The sequence below is a fragment of the Mus musculus genome, chromosome 2 (genome assembly GCF_000001635.26).
Source record: "Mus musculus strain C57BL/6J chromosome 2, GRCm38.p6 C57BL/6J".
Taxonomy (NCBI): Eukaryota; Metazoa; Chordata; class Mammalia; order Rodentia; family Muridae; genus Mus; species Mus musculus.
The window spans coordinates 102,740,063-102,765,544 of NC_000068.7; the positions used below are offsets into that span (position 1 = coordinate 102,740,063).

General features: G+C 43.4%; 1 protein-coding gene and 1 long non-coding RNA gene across 10 annotated transcripts in view; one reads left to right on the plus strand and one right to left on the minus strand.

Moving 5' to 3' along the window:
* Nucleotides 1-25,482, plus strand: part of Slc1a2 (solute carrier family 1 (glial high affinity glutamate transporter), member 2) — a 132,546-nt gene that overhangs the window by 81,824 nt on the left and 25,240 nt on the right. For all 8 annotated transcript variants that reach the window (XM_030248894.1, XM_011239398.3, XM_006499047.3 and 5 more), the window contains 4 exons: nucleotides 3,746-3,911; nucleotides 8,407-8,533; nucleotides 15,845-16,078; nucleotides 20,953-21,147. In XM_030248894.1, the coding sequence (XP_030104754.1) occupies nucleotides 3,746-3,911; nucleotides 8,407-8,533; nucleotides 15,845-16,078; nucleotides 20,953-21,147 (722 nt within the window). The remainder of the gene's footprint in view (nucleotides 1-3,745; nucleotides 3,912-8,406; nucleotides 8,534-15,844; nucleotides 16,079-20,952; nucleotides 21,148-25,482) is intronic.
* On the minus strand, nucleotides 3,589-6,698 carry Gm13872 (predicted gene 13872). Of its 2 annotated transcripts, NR_153852.1 has the most exons (3): nucleotides 6,549-6,698; nucleotides 5,753-5,974; nucleotides 3,589-4,860 (listed from the first exon to the last, which is right to left on the minus strand). It is a non-coding gene; the product is annotated as a predicted gene 13872 (long non-coding RNA). The 2 variants fall into 2 exon arrangements; NR_153853.1 differs by lacking the exon at nucleotides 5,753-5,974.

The window sequence follows — 25,482 nt, forward strand, 5'->3', positions numbered from 1 at the left end:
TTCGTGATATGCTCTGGAGTATTCTAAGGCTAGAATCAGATCACCTCATTTCTGGAATATTTGTTGCCTATAACCTTAATATCATTCTGAGATTCACCTTTTCCTTTCTTCTTTTTGCTCCTGTCTCTCAGTTGCACACAGACACTCTTTTACCGGTCTTGTTCACAACCCTCTAAATTGCCCAGTGCTTCTCAACACTATTCTAAAGCTCTGTGTCGCCCTGAAAGGAAAAAGTGCCTGACGTAATCTGTCCTACAAATTGAGAATCTGTAACTCATCCTCAAGATAAGACAGGGGAGTGAGTGTAATTTTTTAGTTGTGAAAACATCACACATCTATGATCCTAGCAGTGGGAAGGCAGACAGGAGAATTCCTGGAACAGTGAAGCTAAGTCTACAAGTTCTAAATTCACTGGGAGATGCTGTCCAAAACATAATAAGGAGAAAGACCAAGGCAGATGCTGATATCAGCCATTGATTGGCCTTCACATACACTTGCACACACATGCAAGCACAACCCCACAAGCTTATAACCTTAAAAAAAAAACCATATAATCCTGCTAAATTAAACTACCTAATTACTAGCCCAAAACACACTCACTGTTCGGTTTTCTGACTACAGAGCCAGGTAAGATTGTCACACACCTCAGATCCCATTAGCTCATGAAAAGACTAAACTGGAGCCTAAACTGGAACGAAGAGTTCTTCAGTCATTCTCAGGCAAGCACTGAAGAATGAAGTTATAAGACAGACAGCTTAGAAGAAAAATCTGATTTCCCACCCTTAAAATGCAGTGCCAAATACCACTGAGCCCACATTATATCAAGCTGGGATGGGGTTTTTTTTTCTAATTTTTAAAAGAAATTGTGAATATATAAAATGAGAAATTTGCTCATCATCTTGATTTTTTTGATCAGTGACAGTATGTTTGGAAATATCCCATATGTATGTATTCACGTATGGAAACATCCCACTATTATATACTATAAATACGTATAATTAAGTCAATGAGGACTTAGGTTAAAGAACCCCATTCCAGACTGGAAGAGTAGGAGGAGGAGTGACTAGAAGCTAGAGAAAGGAATCTTACTGAGGTCCCCTGTTCATGTGCTTGCTAGCCTCGCCTCGGAGGATGGTGTTTCTTGCTTTGGAGTGGTAGATACAAGTAGCTGCTTTTGAATTTTGAAATTTTTGAAATGTGTGCTTTGGAGCTATGGATCCTAGGAAATTTGCTAAGAGAAAAGAGGTGGGGAGGCACGAGAGCTCCCAGGAAGGACAGCTATGGATCTTCTTCCTGCACCATCACATCTGCTCAGATTCTTTCATTTCAGCCTGGGGAATAAGGCCAGAAAGCCCCAGGCACTCGGAGCCATTGCTCTGCTGTTGTTGGATGGAGCTTCTATAATGCTAGCCATATTCACACTTGGGTGGTCCCGAGGCTGATGGTGGGCTTTGCCCCATGGCAAAGCATACTGTCTGGACTCTAGGGGATAGAAAACTACATCAGGATGTGCTCCGTCCCTGCCAGGATCTTATACCTTCCTATGGCAACCTAGTTTTGTTTCCTCAGCTAGGGCTAGGGTCAAGAGCTCTTTGAGTTGGGGCAGCTTGAGGAATAGCAGTGTACTGTCCTTTACCTGACATTGTGAATGCAAGTAGATATTTACCCTGACTTTAAGGGCCTTGACCAGAGAAGACCATTCTTACAGAGTAACAAAACAGAGATAGAGAACTGGGTCACTTAGCATCCTTTCTGGATCCCCATGGCCTGGCGAGGAGTGTTTTTAAATGACCTATCTTGAGTGAAGGGAGATTCCTGACTAGAGTTAGAAACCGGGGCAAAAAGAGGAAGGATAATTGTTCCCATTAGAGGCAGTCTTCCGTGGTCTTGGCTTGCTCAAGTTAGACCCTCCATGTTTAAAACCAAAACAGCCTCCCATCTGGTTTTAGGAAGACAGAGCTCAGCTCAAGTAGTCACTAGTCAGGTCAAATTCAGGTCCTTATTCTAAGAAAGCTTGAGTTAGGGAAATAATTGGTTTTCTATTGAAAAACAACCAGTGTGACAGCTATTGATGTAAACAAAGCTACAAGTAGCTGATGGCAGGAGGCTGGTAAGAAGGAAGGCATGTAAGTCAACTAGGAGATACTTGTGAGTTTTCTGGCAAGTTGGGCTCAGGTGCCACAGCAGGTATGCAGATGGAGTGGTCCAAACCCAACGTGTTTGTATTCATGTATGGAAATATGAACTGAGACCTGGACAACTGAAACACCCCTTCAGTTGGGAAGCTAGATTTTGAAGTCTAGCATGATTCATGTTGTGTCTGGCTTCATCGACTTACTAGAAATCAGGTCTTGGGTTATTTGTAGGACATGAAAGATGTGAGACCCTTAGCAACCAGCCTCCTACCAGACCCTGCTTGTTATCCATGATGATCACTATAGAGTAGTCTACACTTTGGCTTCTTCATCCCTCTCAAGATAAGTCTCCATCTTTGTTGCCTAGAGTCTGGCAGCTACATCCAGAAGTTTCCCTTCTGGTCACTTCTGTGGTTTCTCTTCATGTTTCTATTGCCCAGAGCTTGGATCATTCTCTGCTTATGTAGCCAAGTTTGGGTCTCCTCTGACCCTGCTCAAGTGTATACAGCCAGGCTAACACGGGAGGCACCTGCCTCCTCCTAGAGAAGTTTGCCTGTCCTTCTTTTCTGTTCTTGTTATCTCAGTCCAGCATTGCTAACTGTCAAACTCAGCCACAGAAGGATCAAGTCTGTATAACTTAACATATGGTGCAGGGGGTGGAAAGAATTCAATGGTGGTCGGGCCATTTAAGTTCAAGTGTCAGTTCTGCCAATAACTATGACGTCTGAAAAGCCAGTTCTTCCTGCATCGTCTTCTGTATCTATTCAGGGTTCAGCCATCTGTCACCTCTCACGTGCCAGCACAGACATTCTAGGATTTTGAATGATTTCTATTTTAATGCCCTGGAAAGTGGTAAATTTTGAGGTTGAGATGTGAATTTTTACATGCAGGATGCCTGACACCTTTAAAATTAGACCCACTTCCACGAATGTCGAGGAATAGCATAGGAGATACTTGGGGAGTATTAGGCAAGAGTGAGTTGGCTTCATAGCCTGAAGTATATATTTCCCACCTTGCATATGAATTATATAGTCCCAGAAAGGTGGCTATTGGGTAGCTGTCACCCTGCTGTCCAGATGGAGATTCCCAGCAGAGCCTGGTATTGGAAGGACCCAGAACCTAGGACAGGCTTCTGATGATTCTGTCCAGCAGAAAGAACATTTACCTGGGCCTCACAGTTTGCAAGAGCAGCTACTAAGTTGGACTTGTGATACCATCCCCCAATCACAGAGGTGTCATCATGGGGAGGAAAAAATGGACACATATCCCCCAGCTATAGCAACTGTGCTGCTTAGGGTACTTAGGGGACAAATGAATATCATAAACTTTGTAATAATCTTGTTAGTAGGATAGCTGCACCATACTGCATATGCTACACTTGATCTTAGCCAAAAGGCCGAGAAGCAACAACATACTGCATATGCAATGAGTTAATGCTCTATTAAGAATATAATCATAAAATATTCCCCAGTTTTATTAGCCTTGTTTTGGCATTTCATAGTTGTAGTTAACATCTTGGGAAGGTTCAAGTGTATGACTGGCTGGCTGGGTTGTTGTTGACCTTTTAGACTGACCTTCACCTTTATTCTTTTTCCTTCCTGCTCCATTAGATTCAGACAGTGACAAAGAAAGTTCTGGTGGCACCTCCATCTGAGGAGGCCAATACCACCAAGGCGGTCATCTCCATGTTGAATGAAACCATGAACGAGGCCCCTGAAGAAACTAAGATCGTTATCAAGAAGGGCCTGGAGTTCAAGGACGGGATGAACGTCTTAGGTAGGCATAGTGGTTGTTGCCATCCATCACCTTTGACTTCTGGACAGTGGCCCGCCTTTCTCAACAGCCTTCTTCCCTCAGTTCTCAGTATCCCAACGTTTCTTCTCAAAAAACCCAGTAAAGTGTCCTCTAGGTGGCGCAGAAGGTTCTCTCTGGGGAACAATATGAGTGTCACTGAGACAGGGCTGAGCCATGAAGGAAGACAGGAAGATCAGCAGAAGGAGGAACCCCAAAGGGACATGGCAGCCAGAGATCAGGGGTAGAAAAAGAGAAAAGAGCTGACATTTGTCAGGCACATTATTTAACTAGCCATTTAATGAACTGGGCTATGCTTCTCTTTTATTTATTAAGTTTTGTTTTAGCTGTCTCTTTGCAGAAGCACCATGCTTGTTGTTGCATCCTAGCTTCAAGTCTATAACAAAGGCAGAGTTGCCAGTATTGGACAGTGTTAGATTAGGAAACAAAGGGCTATTACAGAATGTATATGACCTGTCTCCTTGAGCCTGATGCCTTCTCTCCATTCCGTCCAGAGTTCCTCTTTAGCTGCACAGATGTGGGTTTAGGAGGCACTCATTGGTTGTCTGCTCCTGGGCAAGTCTTTCTACTTCTCTAGCCTCCACAGTAAATTGGAAATGGGATTGGCCCAGGGTTTGTGAACCGACCGTTGTAAAAATGAACCGGAGCTGTGCCTATAAAGCACCCTAGCACATGCAGTGAGCTCTGCTCAGACAAGCTCTGGTCATTATGAAAAGTAGATGGAGAGCCAAGAAGCTCAACCAGAACACATTCCATGAAGTGCAGGGGGTGAGGTGGTTTCCTTCACAGGATCAGCTCCAAATTTGCCCAGACTTACTGATCACCCAGCCACCTTAGGGCTTTAGGGTGGGCCCATTCTCTCCCATTTCCATCATTGTTCAGTTTAATGGTGTTAGGAAAATGGGTCGTTTGCCTGCAAAATGGAAAAAAAAAGAGAAATAAGAATCTGTAAGCAAGATCTTGCAAAGAAGTTTCTAAGGACTCGGGTGAGAACTGTTTAGAGATGGGTCAGCTCAGTGGTCCTGTCCCTTTGTCATCTAAGAGATCAAATGTGCTTGTCTCCTTGGATTGTCATTAGATAAACTTGAATTTTTAGATCAATACAAATAACAATAATTTAGTCTAAGTATGTCCCACGTGCTAGTCTAAAAATAAATAAATAATAATAATATTTTTTAAAAAAGGTTCCTATGTAGGATGTGATCAGCAGCGCTGTGTGATTGCTTTGTGCACTGTGGTTGTTTTCCGAGGACATCAGTGCTGAACAGAGAAGGCGGCAGAGGAGCTGGGCAACCCAGTGCCTGCAGGGCTGAAGTAGATGCTCTTTGTCCTGGAAGAAAGCCCATTGGGTGAGAGGGAGGGAGGAGATAAGCTGAGTGGGTTGCCAGGCAACAAAGGATCAGTAAACACAGTTGATAATCAGTAACAAGCCAGAGGTAGTTGGGGGGGAGGAGGAAGTGAGAGAGTCCCGCTGAGAAGGAGGCATTTCTGATAACCCAGAAGCCGCTTTCTCCACTGCAAAGATATCTACAATCCTTTCAGGGCCTTCTCAATTCCCGGGAGGCCCTTCTGGTGGGTCATAACTTTAGATCCCATCCTCCTTGACAAAGTAACCCCTGATACTTTGGACTGAATAATTCAGAGGACTAGTCTTTCCAGAGTCTTAATGGATTCTAGAAAGTCACATGACCTGTGGCTGTGCCTGGGAGTTTCAAAATACTGGCAACCCCAACCAAGTCTAAGAGGGCTTTGTTCAAGTGAAGTACCCCTGTTCCAGTGAGCAGTTTCAATTAGGCAATGTTTACCCAGGGCAATGGCAGGCTGAATCCCGCATCCATTCAAGTACACAGCGAGGCACTGCGAAGCCAAGGGAAGTCAGATTGTTGAGAAACTTCCCTTTTGCCAATCCCAGCTGAAATAAGGTTCTTTTCATGGCCTTGGAAGGGCAGCAGCAGTGGCTCTGGTTTTTTGTTTTATTTTTCTGTATTTCTGGTCTTCGGTTTTTGGAAAGCCCCAAGGACTGAGAACTGCAATACAGGAAGGTGCAATCTTGGCTCAGCCTTCTGCTTCTCCAAGGACGTGCTCTGCTCCTAAGAAACCTGGAGAGCTAGCTTGTGGTACAGCATACCTATGATTCCAGCCCTCAGAAAACTGAGACAGGAGGATGATTAATCAAAGACCAATTTGAGCTATAAGTCAAGACTGCCCTCAAAAACCAGCCAAATAGATGAACCCCCAAACCAATTCTTGATCCCCACCTTAACTCCAATAGCTTAAATTGGTGCCAACTACTCTCTATATATATATAAAATTTAATAAATATTATGATTTGATTCCCTTAGACACAAATTCCTTCTCTCTGAACCTCTGACTTTATTTCCCCTTTGGTAAATATATATATATATATGTATATATATATATACTCATAGATACACCAGTGTCTGTTGTTTCCAAGGAGAGTCTTTATTCTAATTCTTTGGGACTCTAAGACATTGTGCTTTATTCAATAGCACCAACTAAGTAATTCTTGGGCTTCTCAGTCTTTGGTTCTCACTCCCCAAAGCCACCCTTCTTTTCTACATCAAGCATTAATCAACCTACTTAACTAGTAGTCCTCACAGATGGATTCGGTGTCACCACGCCCAACAAACTGCCCTCCACGGTCTCAGAGAAGGGTGGAGGAAGAGCTGAGACCAGATTTTCTCTGGTACTGTAACACTGGTTCATTCTGCCCTGTACCCTGTCTCCACTAAGTCCCATTCTTTTCTGGGGGTGGGGGGCAATCACTCAATTGTGATGTCACTTATCAATCCCTCTTGTCAAGAGCTGAAGAGGGGAGGTGTTAAATGGCAAACATTAGCAATCTGAGTACAAGGGATGTATTATTTTCACTAAAGAGAGATGGGATCCCACCAAGTGTAGTTAAGTAGGTTGATGAATGCTTGATGTAGAAAAGAAGGGTGGCTTTGGGGAGTGAGAACCAAAGACTAAATAAAGTCAGAGGTTCAGAGAGAAGGAATATATGTCTAAGAGAATCAAATTACAATGCTGTAATTTATCTGATAAAAGACAAAAAACCTGGATAGAGTAAGGAAAGACTGGAAAGTAGCCCTACTAAATGGAGTAGGGTAGGGTAGGGAAGAGTATGGAGAGAGAGAGAGAGAGAGAGAGAGAGAGAGACAGAGACAGAGACAGAGACAGAGACAGAGACAGAGACAGAGACAGACAGAGAGACAGAGAAATTAGAAGATGCCCAATACTTCAGGATCAGAGAACAAGCTAAATGGACAAGCAATGCCCTGTAGCTGGAAGAATAACTGTGACTTATACTCCAGTATGTAGTCAAAGTCAGGTCACCAAGATGGCGGGGGGGGGGGGTCCAGGAACACACATGATTATAACTGAAAGTCTAGACAGTTCCCAGGGAGTATTGAGAATACTGTTAGCCACATAGTGTACCCCAGTCCTGATGTGTTAGCATGAGGTACTGAGGTTGGAGGTGGTTGAGAGTGAATCTTCTGGAAAGAGAAACGAGGCTTGAGGATCTAAAGTCCAAGGGCAGATCACCAGGTCCTTAGCCACAGGTGAGAAGTCTTGAGTATTAGATTTGCCTCAGGATGTGGTCAAAAGAAGCTGCCACTGAGAGAGAGGGTAGGGAGTGAACGCCTCAGATCCTTCCTGCCTTGGATTAGGATTGGCACTGGCGGCTGATGTGCAGTTGAAGTAGGATGTCAAGAAAAGAGAGAAGATGGGTGACAGGGCAGGTATTGGCAAAAATCTAACAATGAACCCAACATTCTGGCTTTATCATCCTGAAAAGGGTTAATAAACGGAAGGAAGCATAATAAGTTGACTTCTGAAAGGGCAGTTAACTGGGGCTTCCTAGTTAACTAGGATTTCTTCTAAGTTCCGGTTCTGTCACTCTTCTTCCTCCCTCATTTGCTTTGTAGCTGGAGGGAATTCCCCAGGTGAGGTATACCTCAGAATAGTACCTAAAAGGTCTAGAAATTTCTCCAGCAAGGGCTAGTTGTTTCTGTTCTTCCAATCATGGTTCCAAAGTTTGCATGACAATCCCCAAGTCCCGACAGCCCCTTCCTTTTAATCTGTGTGGTAATAGGAGCTGTGCACACATGATTTGCCAAAGTGAGGAGGAAGAGAAGATAGCACCTTGCATTTGGGAATGAAAATGAATTCATTTTCTTCAAGGAAATCACACCTCAACTACTTAGAGTTTAGTTTGTTCAAGTGAAAAATGTCAAAAGAAGCAATAATTATAGAATGGAGGCGGGGCAGGTGTTCAGTGTGAAATGTAATGCTTTTTTTCCCTTCTAATTCCTAATTTATCCAAGGGTGACTGACATGTAGAATTGGCCCTGTACATCAATCATGCTAAAGTGTGAGGGGAAAGGAAGCCAATATTTTATCATTTGTCCTTCTGAGTAATGTTAATTGCCCATAGGTCTGATCGGATTCTTTATTGCTTTCGGCATTGCCATGGGGAAGATGGGTGAACAGGCCAAGCTGATGGTGGAGTTCTTCAACATTCTGAATGAGATCGTGATGAAGTTAGTGATCATGATCATGTGGTAAGTCTGTCCATTCATCCTGACTTCATTGTAATGGCGCTGTGGTACGGGAGAAAGCCTTGGAGTCCCCAGAGAACAGTGGAGCCCTCCCAGTATGAAGAATGGGTACAGACCAAAAAGATATGGAGAAAGGGGTGTAAAACTCTTCTCCCTTCTCCCTTCCCTCTTCTGCTTCCCTTTCATCCCACAATAGTGCTCATTGGGCCAAATCTGACATATCACCTAATCCTGTGTATCCTTCGGCTTGAAAATGGATTTTAGTGTCTCACACATCCATCCCAGCCGAAGCTGGTGAAACAAAGTGCTGAGTGCTAAATGACTTGCACACCCCAGATATTTCTCCCAGTTCAGGAGACTGCAAGTCTAAGATCAAGGTGTCTGTATAATCAATGCATAGCACATTCATCTATCTGAGTTCTGAGAGAAACAACTCAGAGTAGGAAAAGGAGGGAAACAACCTCCTGGGTTCTCTTCTAGAGCATTAGTATAGTCTATGTCCATTACCATATCAAAATACTACAAGCTAGGTAAAATTATAAATAAAGAAATTATTATTATTTTTTTAAACTATAGGTTGGGAGGCTGGGAAGTCATTAGCAGATTTACTATCTGGTGAGGGGATGGTCCTTGTAGATTACTCTTTCTGTGTGCTCCCACACAGAAAGAGTAATCTACAAGGTGGATAGAACCAACAGGCTTCAGTAAGGCTCTCCTATTGAAACGCTAATCACATTGAGGAGGGCTCACTGCCAAGTAGCCCATCTTCCAAGTCACTGGACTGAGGCTATGACTCTTCCAAAGGAATCTGAGGGGACAAAACCATTCAAACTTAGTAGACACCAGTCTCATTCATCAGGGTGTTATCTAATCACCTCCAAAGCCCCCACTGCTGCACATCCAGTAGTAGAATATAAACATTTAAATAAGGGAAGGGACATACTTTCAGTTCATCGAAATGGCGAAGGAAAGAAAAGGAAATGAAGAAAAAGAAAACCAACAGATTAATAACATCCCATAGTACAAAAATTAAAAGTTCACATTATCTCCACCAAACTGAATGTGGCGATGCATTTGTGGTTGATTCTCATCAAAACTTCAGGAATGAGAAGCTGACTGGGGGCTTTGATGCACAATAAGATAACTGAAATATTAGTGCTGGCATGTTCACCACCTCATTGAACTTTTAAAATAAGAAGGGAGAAAGGGATGCTGGTAAAAAAAAAATGCTGCATTCTCTGCTTTTATGGTTCTGGAATCTCAGTTCCTGAGCAGTGCTAATATTTAAATGTTTCTTTTGTGTGCAGACCTCAGCTAGCGTGGGAATGCCATGTCCTTTAGGTCCATCTGAGTCTCTGGGGACCTGAGGACCTGGTAGACAGTGACATACAATGCAGCACCAGCTTCTTGCTTGACCAGTACTTCATGCCCATGTTGCCTAGAGTCTCCAGCAGCCTGCACATCCCCTCTGCAGTAAATATGCAGTTCCTCTTTCTAAAGGTTTAGCACCTTGTGCCCCCATCGGTGGGGTGGGTAAAGAGGGCTGTGAGTCAGACCTGAAGAAGGAATCTTCACAGATTTCTACTACCTCATCTAGGAAGGCAGATGGGGCTTTTATGACTGAGGCCCATTTTTTTATGAGGCCCATTCCCATTGTTCTTCAGATGTCTCCCCAGCATCACCACTGGATAACTCCAAGCCCGTGGAAAGGACCTGGGTAAAATCACTAAGCACTCTTAGCTGACCCCTGGAGGCTAAAATCGCCATAGTCTTTGTGTAGTGGTAAGAGGGGTAAAAATAGCAAACCCTAGCATTGTGAAGATAAGGCAGTCTGTATTATTAGTTTCATTTTTTAAAAATTGTTTTGAGATAGGCTCTCATGTCGTCTGAGCTAGGATAGCCAAGAATGACCTAGTGGACCGTCTCTCTGAGCACTGGTATGCAACTCCATGTCTGGACTAAAAATTATGGTCACTAAAATGCAAATTAGAAAGATTTCATCTTGCCACGTGTTCAACTTCAATTACTATATTATTGAACTATCTCATCTATTAAAGAAATCATAATACTTAACTAATTTTTTTCAGTATGCTTAGTATTAACCTGGTAGCTTTCCATGTTTGCATTTATGCATTCCAATAATACCTGGCAAACTAGATGCTTTCAGCATCCCATTTTCCAGATAATAACACTGAGTACAAAGGTTAAGTTGCCCAGTGCTGCAGAGCTGCATTGTCCAGCAGTCGCTAACTCAGTTTCTTCCTGAGTTTGAAGTAGATAAAATCTAGGAAGATCTGGTGACAAGCTATGTGATCTTACACATGCTAGACACATTTGAACCCCAGTATTCTGATTAGTAAAACAAAATAACTGTAAAACCCATGTCATGGAGTTGCTCAGAGAATTAGGTGAGATGGGAACCCAGTCACTAAACCTGTTCTGTGTCCACAGAGGGACCACAGCACTTCTGTAAGTGGGCCTGTGGTTATTCCATTGCGATCATTATCACCATCAACACGATCCATATCCCCAGCAGCTCTGTGCATGGTAGTTCTTTAAGAAGTCTGAAAAAACCCATAATTTTGTTGTAAGTTTCATATCCTCATTTTTTGAAAATTCCTTAAAACTGTTTTTTTTTCAAACTGTGAAAAACTTAAAACTTCCCACAGTCTTCCTCTATCAGGAAAAGAAGTCTCTGCCCTTCCTTTGTTTCTACCCTTGACTACTGCCTCTCCACCATCCATACTGTTTAAGGAAAGAACATTCAATGATGCTTGCAAGGAAGAAATGCTTTCTGCAGGGCTGTCTCCAAGTGTATAAGGACCATAGCAACGTGACTTTACAGTGATGGAGAGGGACTAGGCTCAGACCCAGATGTCCTGGGAAGGTAGGAATTTATAACCAACGGAGTGGGGGAGTATCCAGAGTCAGAGGACTCTGTTGAGACCCTATCAGAATTCTTGTTGAAGTCAGGCCAGGGAAGCCAGATACCACTTGGGGATGGTCAACTATGAGGAACATGATCTGAAATGAAGAGCCACACACGGAAGGTGGGGATTCTTGCTAAGCTGACTCAGTGGGGTTCTCTGCTGAACTAGTATTTCTTAAAAAAGGAGGCAAACAGATCCTACAGAAGGAAGGATCTAACTGAAGTTTCATAAAAGCAAAGAACTTTTCCCCCAACCCATTTGCTCTTTCACTCAGTAAATAATCCCTTCTAAATGGACTATGATGTGCTATAATGATGAATACCACAGAGGATTTCTGCCTACATGGGCCTCCCATTCTAGTGGAAGAAGGGACAGGAAGTCAGACTAAAGGAACCAAATATGAATTCAGCTAGTAATGCAAACAACAAAAGTAGGGCTGTGGGGTAGAGAGTAAGGGAAGTAGACCCAAGTGACCAGGATGGGCTGTGTGGGAATGAGACATGGTAAAGACCCTGCAGAAAGGGAGAAGTCCGAGGAAAGGAAGCAGGAAGTGAAAGGCTATTGAGGGTCACAACAAAGATCTGGAGCCAGTACAGTGAGGAAGGTTAAAAATGGTGGAAGGAGTGGGGGTGGAAAGGCAGGTGGGGGTCAGAGCCCCCAGGGCTCTCTGGGTCCCTGAGGGATTAGATTTCATTGAATTGTGGTAGGAATCCTCTGAGGGGGCAGCAGACCTGGAGGCTGTGTGAAGTGCTTGTCACTTCTCCCTATTCGTTGTAATTCTCAACAGTAGCTGAAATAACAGTTGCATTTCTAGAGCTTGGACAGTGAGAGTGGCTCTAGAAACATGTGAGACCAAGCCAGTGTGACTACAGGACAGCCCTGTGAGAAGGTCTCTGCTTAGCTACACTTCACACATCTGTCTAACCATCTGTACCAAGCCTGAAAGCGCCAAGTTAGAGCCTTGGGATTTCATTGGTCTGACATAAATGAGAGCCGAGGGGAATGGTTTCCAAAGACTAACCAAGGAATATCTGCATTTCATCACTTGCAAATGAGAATTTTGCTCATGAAATATCAACTCTCTGTTGAATCAGAATTATCTGGGGGAATGCATTTAAAACATAGAAGTCCTAGTACTAGTCTTTGGTGGAAGACCAGGGCACACACCCTGATATCAGGCAGTTGAGGGCATGGTGATGCAGATGGGTATGGGTACCAGGACCTTGACTGGGTTCTGGATAGCTTAAATGCTGTGGGTGAGGTTGTATGCGTGAAGTGGAAAGCATCCCTGCAAAGGTCACCTTGGTGGAACCCTTCCACAAAGGAGGGCCAAGATTCACAGAGGGTGGAGGCTGGAATGACACATGCACTGTATGTGAATAGTGGCCTTGTAAACAGGGCCCAAAGCAGAGAATACAGCCCACCTGTGGGTAACATGGAGATATTCCCTACTTCTATCCCAATGAAGATGTCTTTCTGAATTGGAAAGGGACCCAATAATTATTGAATGTCATGTGGTTTTAGAACTCTTGGCTGGAGCCTTAAGCCTCTATCTCTACTAACCTGTGGTCTTTTTTTTGTTTCATCTCAAAAGTTTTGAGTGGTAACTTTGACTTTGGGCATTTTCCCCATTCTTTTCCATAGAGTCTCATCTCCAGTGAGCTCATTTATTGGTACAGAAGCCCAGGAATAGAGCTCAAGTCAGGTGTAGGGAAGTAATGGCCCAAAGTCAAAGGGCAAAGGCTCTTTTATGCCCCATTAACACTCATCCTATTAGGGATGGACCGTACATTATTATTTAATTTTATTTTAGATGTTTGAGTGCTACTAGGAGTAGCATTCCATATTCCCTAGCTCTTATGCCTCACCTTGTGGCCTTGGCTAATACTATCTACAGTGGGAGCTGATGCCCACCCCCACTGCCCAAACCCTGCTCACTGGGTGCTCCCTAAGGTAGGCCCTTGCTGTTGCCTTAGTCCATCTGGCTCTGGCTCCAATGTGCTCCCCCTGGGGGACTTTAGAGCTGATCTTCCTTGGCAAAGTACCTTGAAAACATGTTTTGTTCATTCTATAAATTTACCTGACTTGGAAAGAGGAGGAGGGGAAATGAAAGAAAATTGAATAGCATCCTAAACAGCTCATAACTGTTTCTGCAGACAGCCTGGAAGGCTGACTGGTGCTGGGGAAAGAATTGATCTCTTGGTTTATGAAGATGAGTCCTTCAGGGCTTTATAGGAAGGTGCATTCTCTTCAGTTATTTTACAGTTCAAAGACAAAGTGCTGGCCTCTGGAACTCCATAGCTGATTTATGAGATGTTGTGACTATGGGCATACCAGAAGAATATCAAACAGCCAGAAGGAGGGTTTGATGTCATGACAGAAAGCTTGTTTCACAGTCTTATTAATGTCTAGAGAAGCAGTTTTCAAGCCTGGCCAGCTTGCACCCCAGGAGAGAGACAAGCAAGGGTCAGGCTGGAAGGTCCACAAGAAAGAGCAGAGCCACACTAAAGTTCTGCTTTGTCGCTGTCAGTCACGAGTCAGCTCTTTCTGAAGGGGGTTTGCTCACAAAGCCATCTGCCATTGGGTAGCCAGTGAGAGGTTTTAGAGAGTCTCACTAACTCAGGCTTGGATAAGAAAGCATGGACCAGGAGAGGACTTGAGCCCAGGTACGTGCAAACAGACACTCCTGAAGAGTAAGGACTACAGCTGAGAAGGATGGGAGGGAGACTCAGCAGGGTACACAGATGCATATGCAAAAGGTTGAGCCTTGCAGTTGCCTGGTGATGTTGGACTCAGCTTCTTTCAGCCTTGATGCACATCTGAAAAACGAAAATATGTTACCAAATGAGGTCCCATAGCCAGGGAAAGGCTGGGCAAAGTCTGTCTTTTCTGCATTTATAAGGACTCTTGTCTGTTCTCTGTAGCCTTTGTTTAACTTGGGAAAGGCCTGGTGCTAGGGGCTGATTGCCAAAAGAAAGAAGGGAAGGAAGGAAAGAAGGAAGGAAGGGGAGGAGGAAGGGAGGGAGGGAGGGATGGGAAATGAAGGGAGAAGGAAGGAGGGAGGGAGGAAGAAACAAAGAGAGAAAGGGTCTGCTTAGATGGACCTTTCTTTCCTAACCCCACTGTTGGGGGCCATGTCTGGGGACTTTATTTCCTCCTTAGTTATTCTCAAAAATACATCTATAATTGTTAATGAGGTGTTAGTCTTCCTACAAATATCTTATTTCAGTCAGAAACCATAACAGTGTGAGTAAATTCATGCTTAGCAACACCTCCACTAGCTGCAGCTGCTGATGGTGATGGCGATGGTGGTGGTGGTGGTGGTGGTGGTGGTGGTGGTGGTGATATAATTATAATAAAGAATGACCCCAGACAAGGAAAAATAAAGTTGGGATGAGAGAGTTTTCCCACCAGTGGGAACAGGACAGTTTCCAAGCCCCTCTATAAGATAACACCAGCATACAAATGTCAGTATTGGATAACCTGCTGTATGGTGATTGTCTGCTTGCGATAAAGGGAAGAAGTTTGGCTTGGGAAGGAAAACCCCCAACTTTCGGGCTTTCACAAAATGCCATGGTTCTCCTTCTGGCTCCGTGGGCTTGGGCTAGTGACTGAACTTTACCAAGTGATGGCTTCCTTAATTACTGAGTAATAACCCTGATGTTCAGCTTGAAGGACTACAGGAAGGCTAAGTGAGGCTCTGAGTGCCTGGAATACAATGAACAGGAGCCAGTGTTCCTGCTGTTACGGCAGGAGAAAGACTCAGGTTCACAAAACCACATTTCTCTAAATGTACTCCCGGGCACAGATGCTTTAATGCTGGCAGCCACCTCTCTCTTATTCCTTCCCTCTCTTTTACCCGATCCCTCCATCATTTTAAATACACTCCTCAACCTCCAGGATTAAAAACAATGAACATTTACAAGTCTCAGTTATTTCCCAAATTCTAGGAAGGAGTTAAAGAACAAGGGCATCAAACCAGATTCCAGAAACACAATCTGTATCTCTTGGCCTTTAACTCAGTGTTTGCAGAAAGATAAACTAAAGGATGTCAAGGCATGCCCCCTTTATTCCTAAAACTCACCTTAGCAATAAAGTTTGCCTTTGGACTTAATCGCCAGAACATGCGTCAGTAGATCCATAAAACAGTTAAAGTCGGTCAATTCAAAGTATTGGATCTTGTGTTCTTTCTCAGCAAAACAGAGTGTGTGTGTGTGTGTGTGTGTGTGTGTGTGTGTGTGTGTGTGTGTGTGTGTGTGTATAGAAATAAATGAATAAATAAAAAGAGGAAGGGTTTTCTCCAGGTGCAGGTTCCCAGGTAGGGTTTAGGTCCCTAACCTCTTAAGGATATCTTCAAAGCTCCTGTTGTCTTTGTGTTTTTCAGGTACTCCCCTCTGGGTATCGCCTGCTTGATTTGTGGGAAGATCATCGCCATCAAGGACTTAGAAGTGGTTGCTAGGCAGCTGGGGATGTACATGATCACCGTGATCGTGGGCCTCATCATTCACGGGGGCATCTTTCTCCCCTTGATTTACTTTGTAGTGACCAGAAAAAATCCATTCTCCTTTTTTGCTGGCATATTCCAAGCCTGGATCACTGCTCTGGGAACTGCTTCCAGGTAGAGGACAGGAGAAAATACCTTTCTCCACGTTTGGTGCTTTTTGTTCCATTTGCTGCTTCCTGTTTCTCTCCCAAATCTCTAAATTTACACCTTTTCACAACATATGGGAATATTTTCTACAAGGTGAACATGTTGGACCTTTGGCTTCTCCTGCACACTGCTGAAGCTCCTGGTTAGCTTGTGGGTGGTCTGCTATCGGCCTAGAAACACAACCTCATATTAAGTGTTTAGATGTTGCATGCTATGAATTCACATGTCCAACATTACACGTTACATGAAGCACTAAGGTAGCATAGGCATAAATATTATCCAGAGGATGTAGCATGATGTTGTTCACTTAACAACTCACCTACGATTTAGAATTCTTTTTTTCTTTTCTTAAAGAAAAAACCTTTTGAGGTTTTAGCTAATAATTTTTCAAAAGTAAGACAACTTATGTTTTAAAAGATATGTCTATTTTTGTATTGTGTGTGAGAGGGAGTGACTGCACATGTATGGGCTCTGTGTGCATGGCTGGTGTCCCCAAAAAGCCAGAAGAGGGAGTTATAAGCAAGTGTGTACTGTGTGATCTGGGTGCTGAGAACTGAACCCACGTCTTCCGTGTAGCTGCTGAGTTCTCATCAACGCCAGGAGAACCAACTTTCATGGGGTAAATGGTGATTCCCCACCCCACCCCAACAATTAGAAACCGGCCAATTCTTTGACGTTAACAAACCCCATTAAGAACAATTCTACTCTAATCCTGCCCATCCTGCCCGCCTCAGATCCAGTTTAAATGACTTGACCCTGATAGACCCTTCCTGCTTCTTTATATATTTTCAGGGCCTAGGGAATCAATAAGGTCCTCAAATATAGGAATCAAAAATAATCTTTAATATAATCTTGGGCAAATATTCGGCAAAACACAACAAAACGGAGGGAAAAGTGCATCTGGAATCTTAGAATTTCAAAGACTGAGGAGTTTTACCCTTGCAGACTGAAGTCGGTGTTTTACTTCTGAATATGTGTCTTAGTGTCATGAAACTGAGCTGTGAGCATAAAACACTAGGCAACTCAGAGCCCAGCAAATGCTGAAACCCACAGTGGGAGAGCACCAGGTTCAGCTGCTGAGCCTGCGACTGCTTCCTGCTGGTGACATCTCCACTCAGTGGCACAGCATGACTGGACCTTCCAAGGCCCTGTGCAGGCTGTCAGAGTCTTCTCAGTGATCTGAAAGCCAAGTGGGAAGCCAAATTGTATTTGCATATTGCAAGCGAGTAAGAATTCAATATGACTAGAATGTGAGCTTTGGGCAAAAGGCTGAAATGTGTTCAGTGCTGGCGACCAGATTTAGTATCCTGTTTCCAGAGGTTAGGGGAAACACTTCAAAATTTCCCTCTTACTTCCTGATGTTTTAAATTCTCTGTAGATAAATGCCCATATCCTTGAAAATGCTTTTCTGAAGAGAAGCAGTTAACCATCCCCCTACAAATAAAAGCCAAACTTATTTTGTTATCTGATCGTAAATGTGCTATGTCACAATAGTGACAAGGTTCAGACAATGAATGAAATTTTGAGGAAGACCGTGAACCTCACCAGATGAGTATTTCTCTGGCTAATATCAGTAGGCCTTGTAGTTAATCTTCATATTTATAAATCTTCCATTTCTTACTGTGCTACTCTAGAAACTTCTATTTGTTTTCCTGGCTCAAGAGACCATGAAAATCATATCCATTAATACAGATCTTTGCTACTACTTTGTGAACTTCATTATAATATACAGGACATGAAAGTCTGGAGAAATGGCTTAGCAGTTAAGAGCACTTGCTGCTCTTGCAAAGGACTTGAGTTCGGTTCCCAGTACTTGAATGGCAGCTCACAACCACCTGTACCTCCAACCCACGAAGATCCAACACCCTCTTTTGGCTTCCATGGGTATCAGGCATACACATACATACATGTAGACCAAACATTCAAACATGTAAATAAAATGAAATAATAATTATGCTGTACATGCCCAGAGGTGTAAATCTAAAACATGTTGGTTAAACAGGACTCTCACAAATATCTCTGCCAGGGTCTCTGATGATCACCTCAGGATGCATTCTAGACCTGGACTTTCTGAGTCAAGAAGTGCTCACTGGCTCTTTTGACGTGCACTGCCGATTAACACTTCAGCAAGTCCAGAATGTAATTTTCCCACCAACTGTGTTTGAGTGTCCTTCCCCATCCACTCACCAGAGCTGGGTATTCCACATCTGTGTTGCTTTGATGCATTCCAATCTTATTGGTGGGAAAACTACTCAGCAAATTTGCATGTATTTGATTACAGATGGGGGAAAACATCTTTTTATTTCTTACTGCCTTTTCCTCCCCATTCCTTGCCTCTTGAGTCATGTGTGAGCTAGCTCGATTTTCTTTGTGGGTACTCATCCTTTCCTGGGTGGTTTTCAAGCTCACATTATGCATATGAATTATTAACTCTTACATCACATGCTACAGATAAGAAACCTCCCTCCTAGACATCTGCCTTGGAAATAAATACTAACTTTTGGCACTGAAAGTATTTTATTTGTATTATATTAAAAGCTGTGAATACTTTTTTTTTAAATTTAGAAACTCAGTTCTGCTCAAATATTTTTTCTATCCACAATTATAACATAATGCTTTCATGAATTTGTCCTTAAATTATTTCAAAAATTATTATTGTTTTTCTTTTGAATAGCCAGTTATCCTGGTAATTTTAAAAGACAAGACAACTTCCTCTCTACTCTTCCTGTGGAGAGAAAGAGAGAAAACATGAACAAGTCTTTCCACAGCAGTGGGAGCTCATGATCTTTGCTTCTCATGGTGACAATCAAGGAGCAGAGGTGGGACTAGAAACAGAGTCAAGGCTTAAGAGCCCCAAGGATGGCCAAATAGCCGGTATCCACTTAAACTTTACATCACAAAGGTTCCAAACAGGGCCGTCATAACAATAGCAACACTGAGGGTGACTGACTGGCTCTTTGATGAATATGGAGACAGGCATCAGAGAGGAGTGTGTTCCAAATTTCTGGCTTCAGAGCATGCTGGGGGGTGTATCATGTCATAGGAAGAATCTCAATATTGGACATTATTATTAGCAACATCATTGGGCCTCTCAGATGGGAGCCAAAAAGCAATGCCAGAGTGTCATCCTGTCAGCACAGGAAAGCCCTAATGTGCTCAAGGACTAGTCTGGGCCAGTTGAGTCTATGTGGATTTGGAGGACATAACCATAAAACCCGCTCAGTAGAAGAATGGGGACTGTCTCCATGCTTCACAAATCATTTCTCCAGTCTCTGTGGCCAAAGACCCTTTGATGATATTTTGGAAAAGTAGACGCAACAAGAAAAATTAATACATTTTAGTGATCCAGGGAGTAAGCGTTGAACAATATGCTTGAGGATCCCAGCCACCAACATTGACTAGGTAACCATCTTAGATCAGTTGTGGTATCTAGGAAACCCTCTGAAACAGTCCCAGGAAGTGGGGAGAGGAATTGAGGGGAACACAAGGACACCGGTTTCTAATAGAAACAGCGGAGGCAGCAAGCCAGAACCACGGTATCTCCTGCATGCAAATGAGAACAAATCCTCACTTTTTACTTGGGTTAATAAGGCTTTTGTAAACAACCCCCCCCCCAACCCAACACACATACCACCTATTCAATTGACTTCTCCTACCATAAGACCAACAGTAGGTATTACAGAGCCCTGACTGTAATCACAAAAGATGTTCTTTCTGTCTGGTAAGTTGACTCCTTGGTCAGTTTAAGATGTGGACTTGGGTGTCTCTTATTTTTTAGCTTCCAGATTTATTGGTCCTGAGTAGGCCTTGGAATCAGCACAGTTCTAAGCTCATCTTTTTCTCCCACTCTGAGAAACTGAGACCCTTCAGAATGTGACCAGTCTTGTTGACACCCCATGTATAACTAGTGTGAGGGAGTAACTATGACCAGGGCTTGAAAATACCTCCAAATGCTGTCTGAACTGGATAAAAATAATGAAAGCAAGACAAACTATAAAGCAACCAGTGCTGTTTGGTTCCTTTGCTTGATTTAAACATTCTTTAAACTCTAATCTCTTCTGCACTATTGTCTAAAAGGATGCAATGGTCTGGACATGAGGAAGCCTTGTTCTCTTAGGTGTCCTATTTTAGATGTAGGAACATGTCAAATGTTCCAGCCTCTAAGGGCGGGCCATGTGGGTGGATCACCATCTGATGCCTGGGACGCCTGAGAGTGAAGTCACTCCACACCACCTTTAGCTACAGATCACATGATTTCCTGCCCTGTCATGGCAGAGACTTGGGGGTTGGCTGGTGGCCATGTGTCTGGGAGTTTGACTGTATGTCAGGCTCCCCAGTGGACTGTTCAAAGCTTGTGTTCATGCTAAAGAGTGTCCAACATGTTTGTCCAGCATTCTCCCAGTTAGTGAGCCCAACTCAAGATGAGTCCCAGGGGCTGGATGCGGTCCATGCAGTCATTTTGTTGGAATAGCATTTCTGGCATGGAACTATGGGTCATTCAAAAGTTCCTCATTATGTTTTGCTGTTGACAGCTGACATAATTTTTTCTCAGCCCAATTCATGTGCACAATCAGAAGTGCTTCAAGATTTACCCTAAGATGGAAACAGGGACTGAAGGACAGAGGACTTGGCAGGCACTGAGTAGCTCTGAGAATCCTGAACCAACTAAATATTGTGTTGCCTATCAGCAGCTAAATTAGAATTGTTCCTAGTTACTGCTAATTTTTTTTTTGCTGTGTCATTCTGGTTAGTTCTTTGTCCTGCCTCTAAAACTAACTCTCTCTCTCTCTCTCTCTCTCTCTCTCTCTCTCTCTCTCTCTCTCCTCTTCTCTCGCCCCTAGTGCTGGAACTTTGCCTGTTACCTTCCGTTGCTTGGAAGATAATCTAGGGATTGACAAGCGTGTGACCAGATTCGTCCTCCCAGTCGGAGCAACCATTAACATGGATGGCACAGCCCTTTACGAGGCTGTGGCAGCCATCTTCATAGCCCAAATGAATGGGGTCATCTTGGATGGAGGTCAGATTGTGACTGTAAGGTGAGTGACGTGCATGCAGAGGACACAGAGACATCCGGCTCCCCCAGTCCCACTCCATACCACCCTCACTTGACAGAAGCTCCTTGAGTTTCAGCTCTAGTGAGAACACAGTGAAGGAATTACTGACAGACTTCAAAGGGAGGAGGTTGTAGCAGGAAGGAAAGGGAGTCTGTCCCATCTGTATGTATTGCACATGCCCACTGGCGCCCAGATCCCGTTTGACTGTTAACAGTCCTATAAATTTGGCCGTACAGTTATTTCTATGCTTATCCAACACACAAGGTTGGAAGTATTGTGGTTTATCCAAGGCTACTCATGAGCTGGCATGGCATGGCTGTAGCTGTGGTGACTTTTACTTATTCTGGGCCCAATTAGTCTGTTATTAAAATATTGTAGGTGAGAGAGTTCAGTGGATGAAAGGTGCTTGCCACCAGACGTTAACCCTGAGGCCCTACATAATGGAAAAAGACAACTACCTCTTAAGTTGTCCTCTGGTCCCTATACATGTACTGTATAAACACCTAGACATGCCAAATTAATATTTAAAACATGCTGCTTTCACTATTCCAAGGTACATGGTGAACTACAAAGATTCCTCAGTACAGCATAGATTAGTTGAGTGAATACTTTTTTGTAAATAAGTGGTACACGGCTCTGCTTTCACTGAAGCTTTTATTTACTCTCTGGCTTTATTTTTTTTTTTAATTGAGAACATTGTCCGGAGAGCTCATCTAAAACGAGCTGTTTCACCACAGACTCAGATCTTATTTGTAGTCATTGAACGCTTCAGTCTCCAAACCGCTCAGTGTTGCACTGACACTGTACCATAAGGTCATTTTAGTATCGCCATATCTACTCCAATTAGGAGCTTCTGGTAAATCAGAAGACAGTTTCTGCCTCTAATTAAAGTAGAAGAAAAACAAAGCAAAACAAACAAACAAACAAACAAAACAGTTAACTACCTCCTGGTCCCACTTACATCTCACCCCCACTCCCAGAGTATCAAAGTCCTCATCTACAAATGAGGAAGGTCTTTAGCACTGGGGACTGTGAAGTGGCAGTTGGTGGGGCTGAAGCAAGCCAGAGCCTTACTGTTTGCTCTGTAATATGCTGTAAAATCATTAGAACGTTAATGTCTTCTAAGACAGGTGTTCTCCATTTACTGACTACCCCTGCTCCTTATCACCCAGACTTAGCCTGGTCACCTACTATCAACTGCCTGTCGCTTTAAAACATAAAGTTATAGCTTTGGGATGCTGTGAACTACGTTTCCTTTCTCTCTCACATTCTATGAGATCAGTAAATACAAAGGATAGGTGGATCACAGTCTGTGTAATCAATGTACTTGCTGGCAAAAGAAAATTCCAAAGAACTATAATAATCCCGGCCCCACTGATTTACTCAGAGAACAGATTAGGTTGACAGGGAAATAACTTTCAGTTTCTCAAATGAGAACAGTTCCAGTCCTCTGGCGCCCCTGAGCTGGCATTCTTCATGGCTCCCTTCAGACATTCCCAGCAGTCTGAAAAGGAAGGATGGCCATTGTCCTCATTTCAAGGAACACTAATACAAGCCTACGGGTGTTTGTGTGCAAGACCTAGTTTTCAGGGTTGTCGATGCCATAGACCGGAGTCACATGATGATTCCTTAGGCAACATCTTTCCATTTTGTACTCTTTCCTTCCTGACTTTAACTCAACGGAAGCTCTTAGAATAACAGCTTTATTGGTCTTATCTGCATTGTACATGAGGAAGAGGCCATGTGTCCAGATTCATATAGAGGCCTTTTCCTCCCATCAAACCCTGAACAGCACGGTCCTCCTCTGCTTTAGACATTCTGCTGACAGCCGGTGTGTGTCTGTCTGGCCCACAACTGATGTACCAGTTCATTCTCAGGGAGGTCTTTAGTGATCTTAGGGTCACCTTAGGTGCTGCTCATAAGAGATGCCGTTCATTTCTTTCTGATTTCTCTACATGTTGAGGTTATTGGCACTGGGAACTGAAATTCTCAGTGTTTTATGAGTTAATACCCTAGAGCATCTGCCCTGTCAGAGCTGTGCCTCCTTTATCTATCTGGGAGCCTTTTAGCCAGCTTGGAGCTATTTTTGCTGGGTTACCAGTTCCTTCCTGATAGCCATTCCAGAAGATTTTTAATGAGCATTCCATACACATCAGAGCTTGGCCGTACAACTAAGTAAGAAAACAAAGAAAATGAAACCTCGCCAGATTTAACACATGATCTGGAAATACAAATAATGCCCTGTGAAGCCACCTCACCTGGCAAATGAGGACACCAAGACTCAGAGAGTCCAGCCATTTAGAAGCTGGCTAAAATTCAGGTCCCCGAATTCTGATATATTCTTCTGCTTACTGAGGATCTTAATGTGTGGCCTTTGGGGTGTCTTTAGAAAAATGGGTACTGTGTTCTGTCTATCTTAGCTGGTGATAAAAAAATAAAACCATAAAGGAAGAAAAAGCTTGCCCAAGATCATGTCTATTAGTGGTGCAGTAGGATTCAAACCCAGGCTACCTAAATGTGGGCCACACTGCCTCTGGTATAATGCGATTGGGCTGCCTTTGTATGTTGATTGATCTGACCTTCACAAACACCTCGTATTGTATATGCTAGAGTAGAACCTCCATCTCCTCATGTGTACCATGGCAACAGCAATCACAGAATTGGGGTGGTTAGGAGCATCATACATGACACATATCACATATCAGTAGATGGGAGCTATTGGAATTGTTCCTACCCAGTGACGTTCAGTAAAATATAACCGTGGTCCTGTAATACGAAATGAGAAAGCAGCTGTGACACAGGGAGTGCCACAAGTTACTCAGGATGGAAAACTTGCTTCAGATTCCAGTATGAAGCATGAATCTTGTCCAAACACATATCACATGAGACTTCCAACTTCCCACTCATCAAAACTCTTGACTTAATGAAGCTGTTGGCAAAGTAATGATAGCTTTATGTCCTTTCATTCTTGGCCCTGACAGCAATCAGGCTTACCCTCCAGTGCACAATGGGATTAGAATCAGAGCAGTGACTGCAAGACCGGTATTTCACTGATATTACAGAATTCCATTTACTTGTAATTTATTTCATATTAACAATGCTACTGTTGTGAAATTTCATGAGCAAAGGATAAGGTTGACTACATATGTTTAAGTCTTTGCTTCTGAATAAACTTAGCCAAAATCTCCTTAATTTTTAGAAATATGAAAGTTTGGCTTACATAGGCACCTGCATGGCATATGCACAGTTCTCTGCCTGCAATGTATTTGGGGAAAAATAGCCAAGTCTAGCTTTATGCTGTGCTATTGTGTGAATCCTAATTCTCTCTTCTCCCTCATGTAGGAGTACAATGACCAAGAACTTTCTGTATATTTATTAAGTTATAGAGCTTCCAGGGTCATCAAGAGCCAGCATGTAGCAGAAGCAAACAGAGGGGTGTTCAAATCCCAGAAGACCACATTGAATTTGTGTGACCCTAAGTTACCTGATCCATGGAATCGCTGGTTGTCTCATGGTGAAAGAAGCTGTTTATGTGCCTTGCGTGGTTACTGTGAGGTTCTGCTTTGATGTTGTGTACACAGAGCTTGGCACAACCTCCAGCAACCAGCCTCGAGAGAAGCCAGCCAGGGGAGTGGACTCCCAGACAAAGCAGAATGGGTCAAGGGACCAGGAGAAGGCTGAGAATTTTCTAGATAATACTGTCCATAAGGGGGGGGGGGTTACTAATATTTGACTCCTAACAAGATTTTTCACAGTGCTTGTAAGAGTGACTCATGACCAGAGCAACCCAGATTGTAAACAAAACAGCCAAGGCTAAGGATGACTGGAACCTGGGAATCCCCACTTCCTTTCTGTCCTGTCAATACTGGGGACGGGCTGAAGAGTCTTTGCTGTCTGGGACTTTAGGGAAGTTTCACTCCCACAGCTGTCTCACCTTGTCCTCAAGTGCCCGATAAGAATGATAGATTACTTGGCTTGAGGGTTGTAATGTGCCCTACCTCTCTTAAGTGCCCATGTACTTATTGGTTCCTAAATGCCGCCGGCCACTACATGAAAGAGAAACCCTCATTTATCCTTTCAACCGGTGAGGAAGTCAGGATACAGTTGCCCAAATTTTGTATGTTGTTGACAAGTGGTAGAGCTAGGATTTGAATTTAGATTGTTTAAGTTCAAAAAGCTGCTACACACTGTATCTGCTGTCTCATATGGAGTTCTATGAAATATACCAGCTCCATACTGGTGTGACAGGCACAGACATGATCACTGGTGTGACAGGAAAGGGCACAGACATGTTCTGTATTGTATGTATGTAGACAT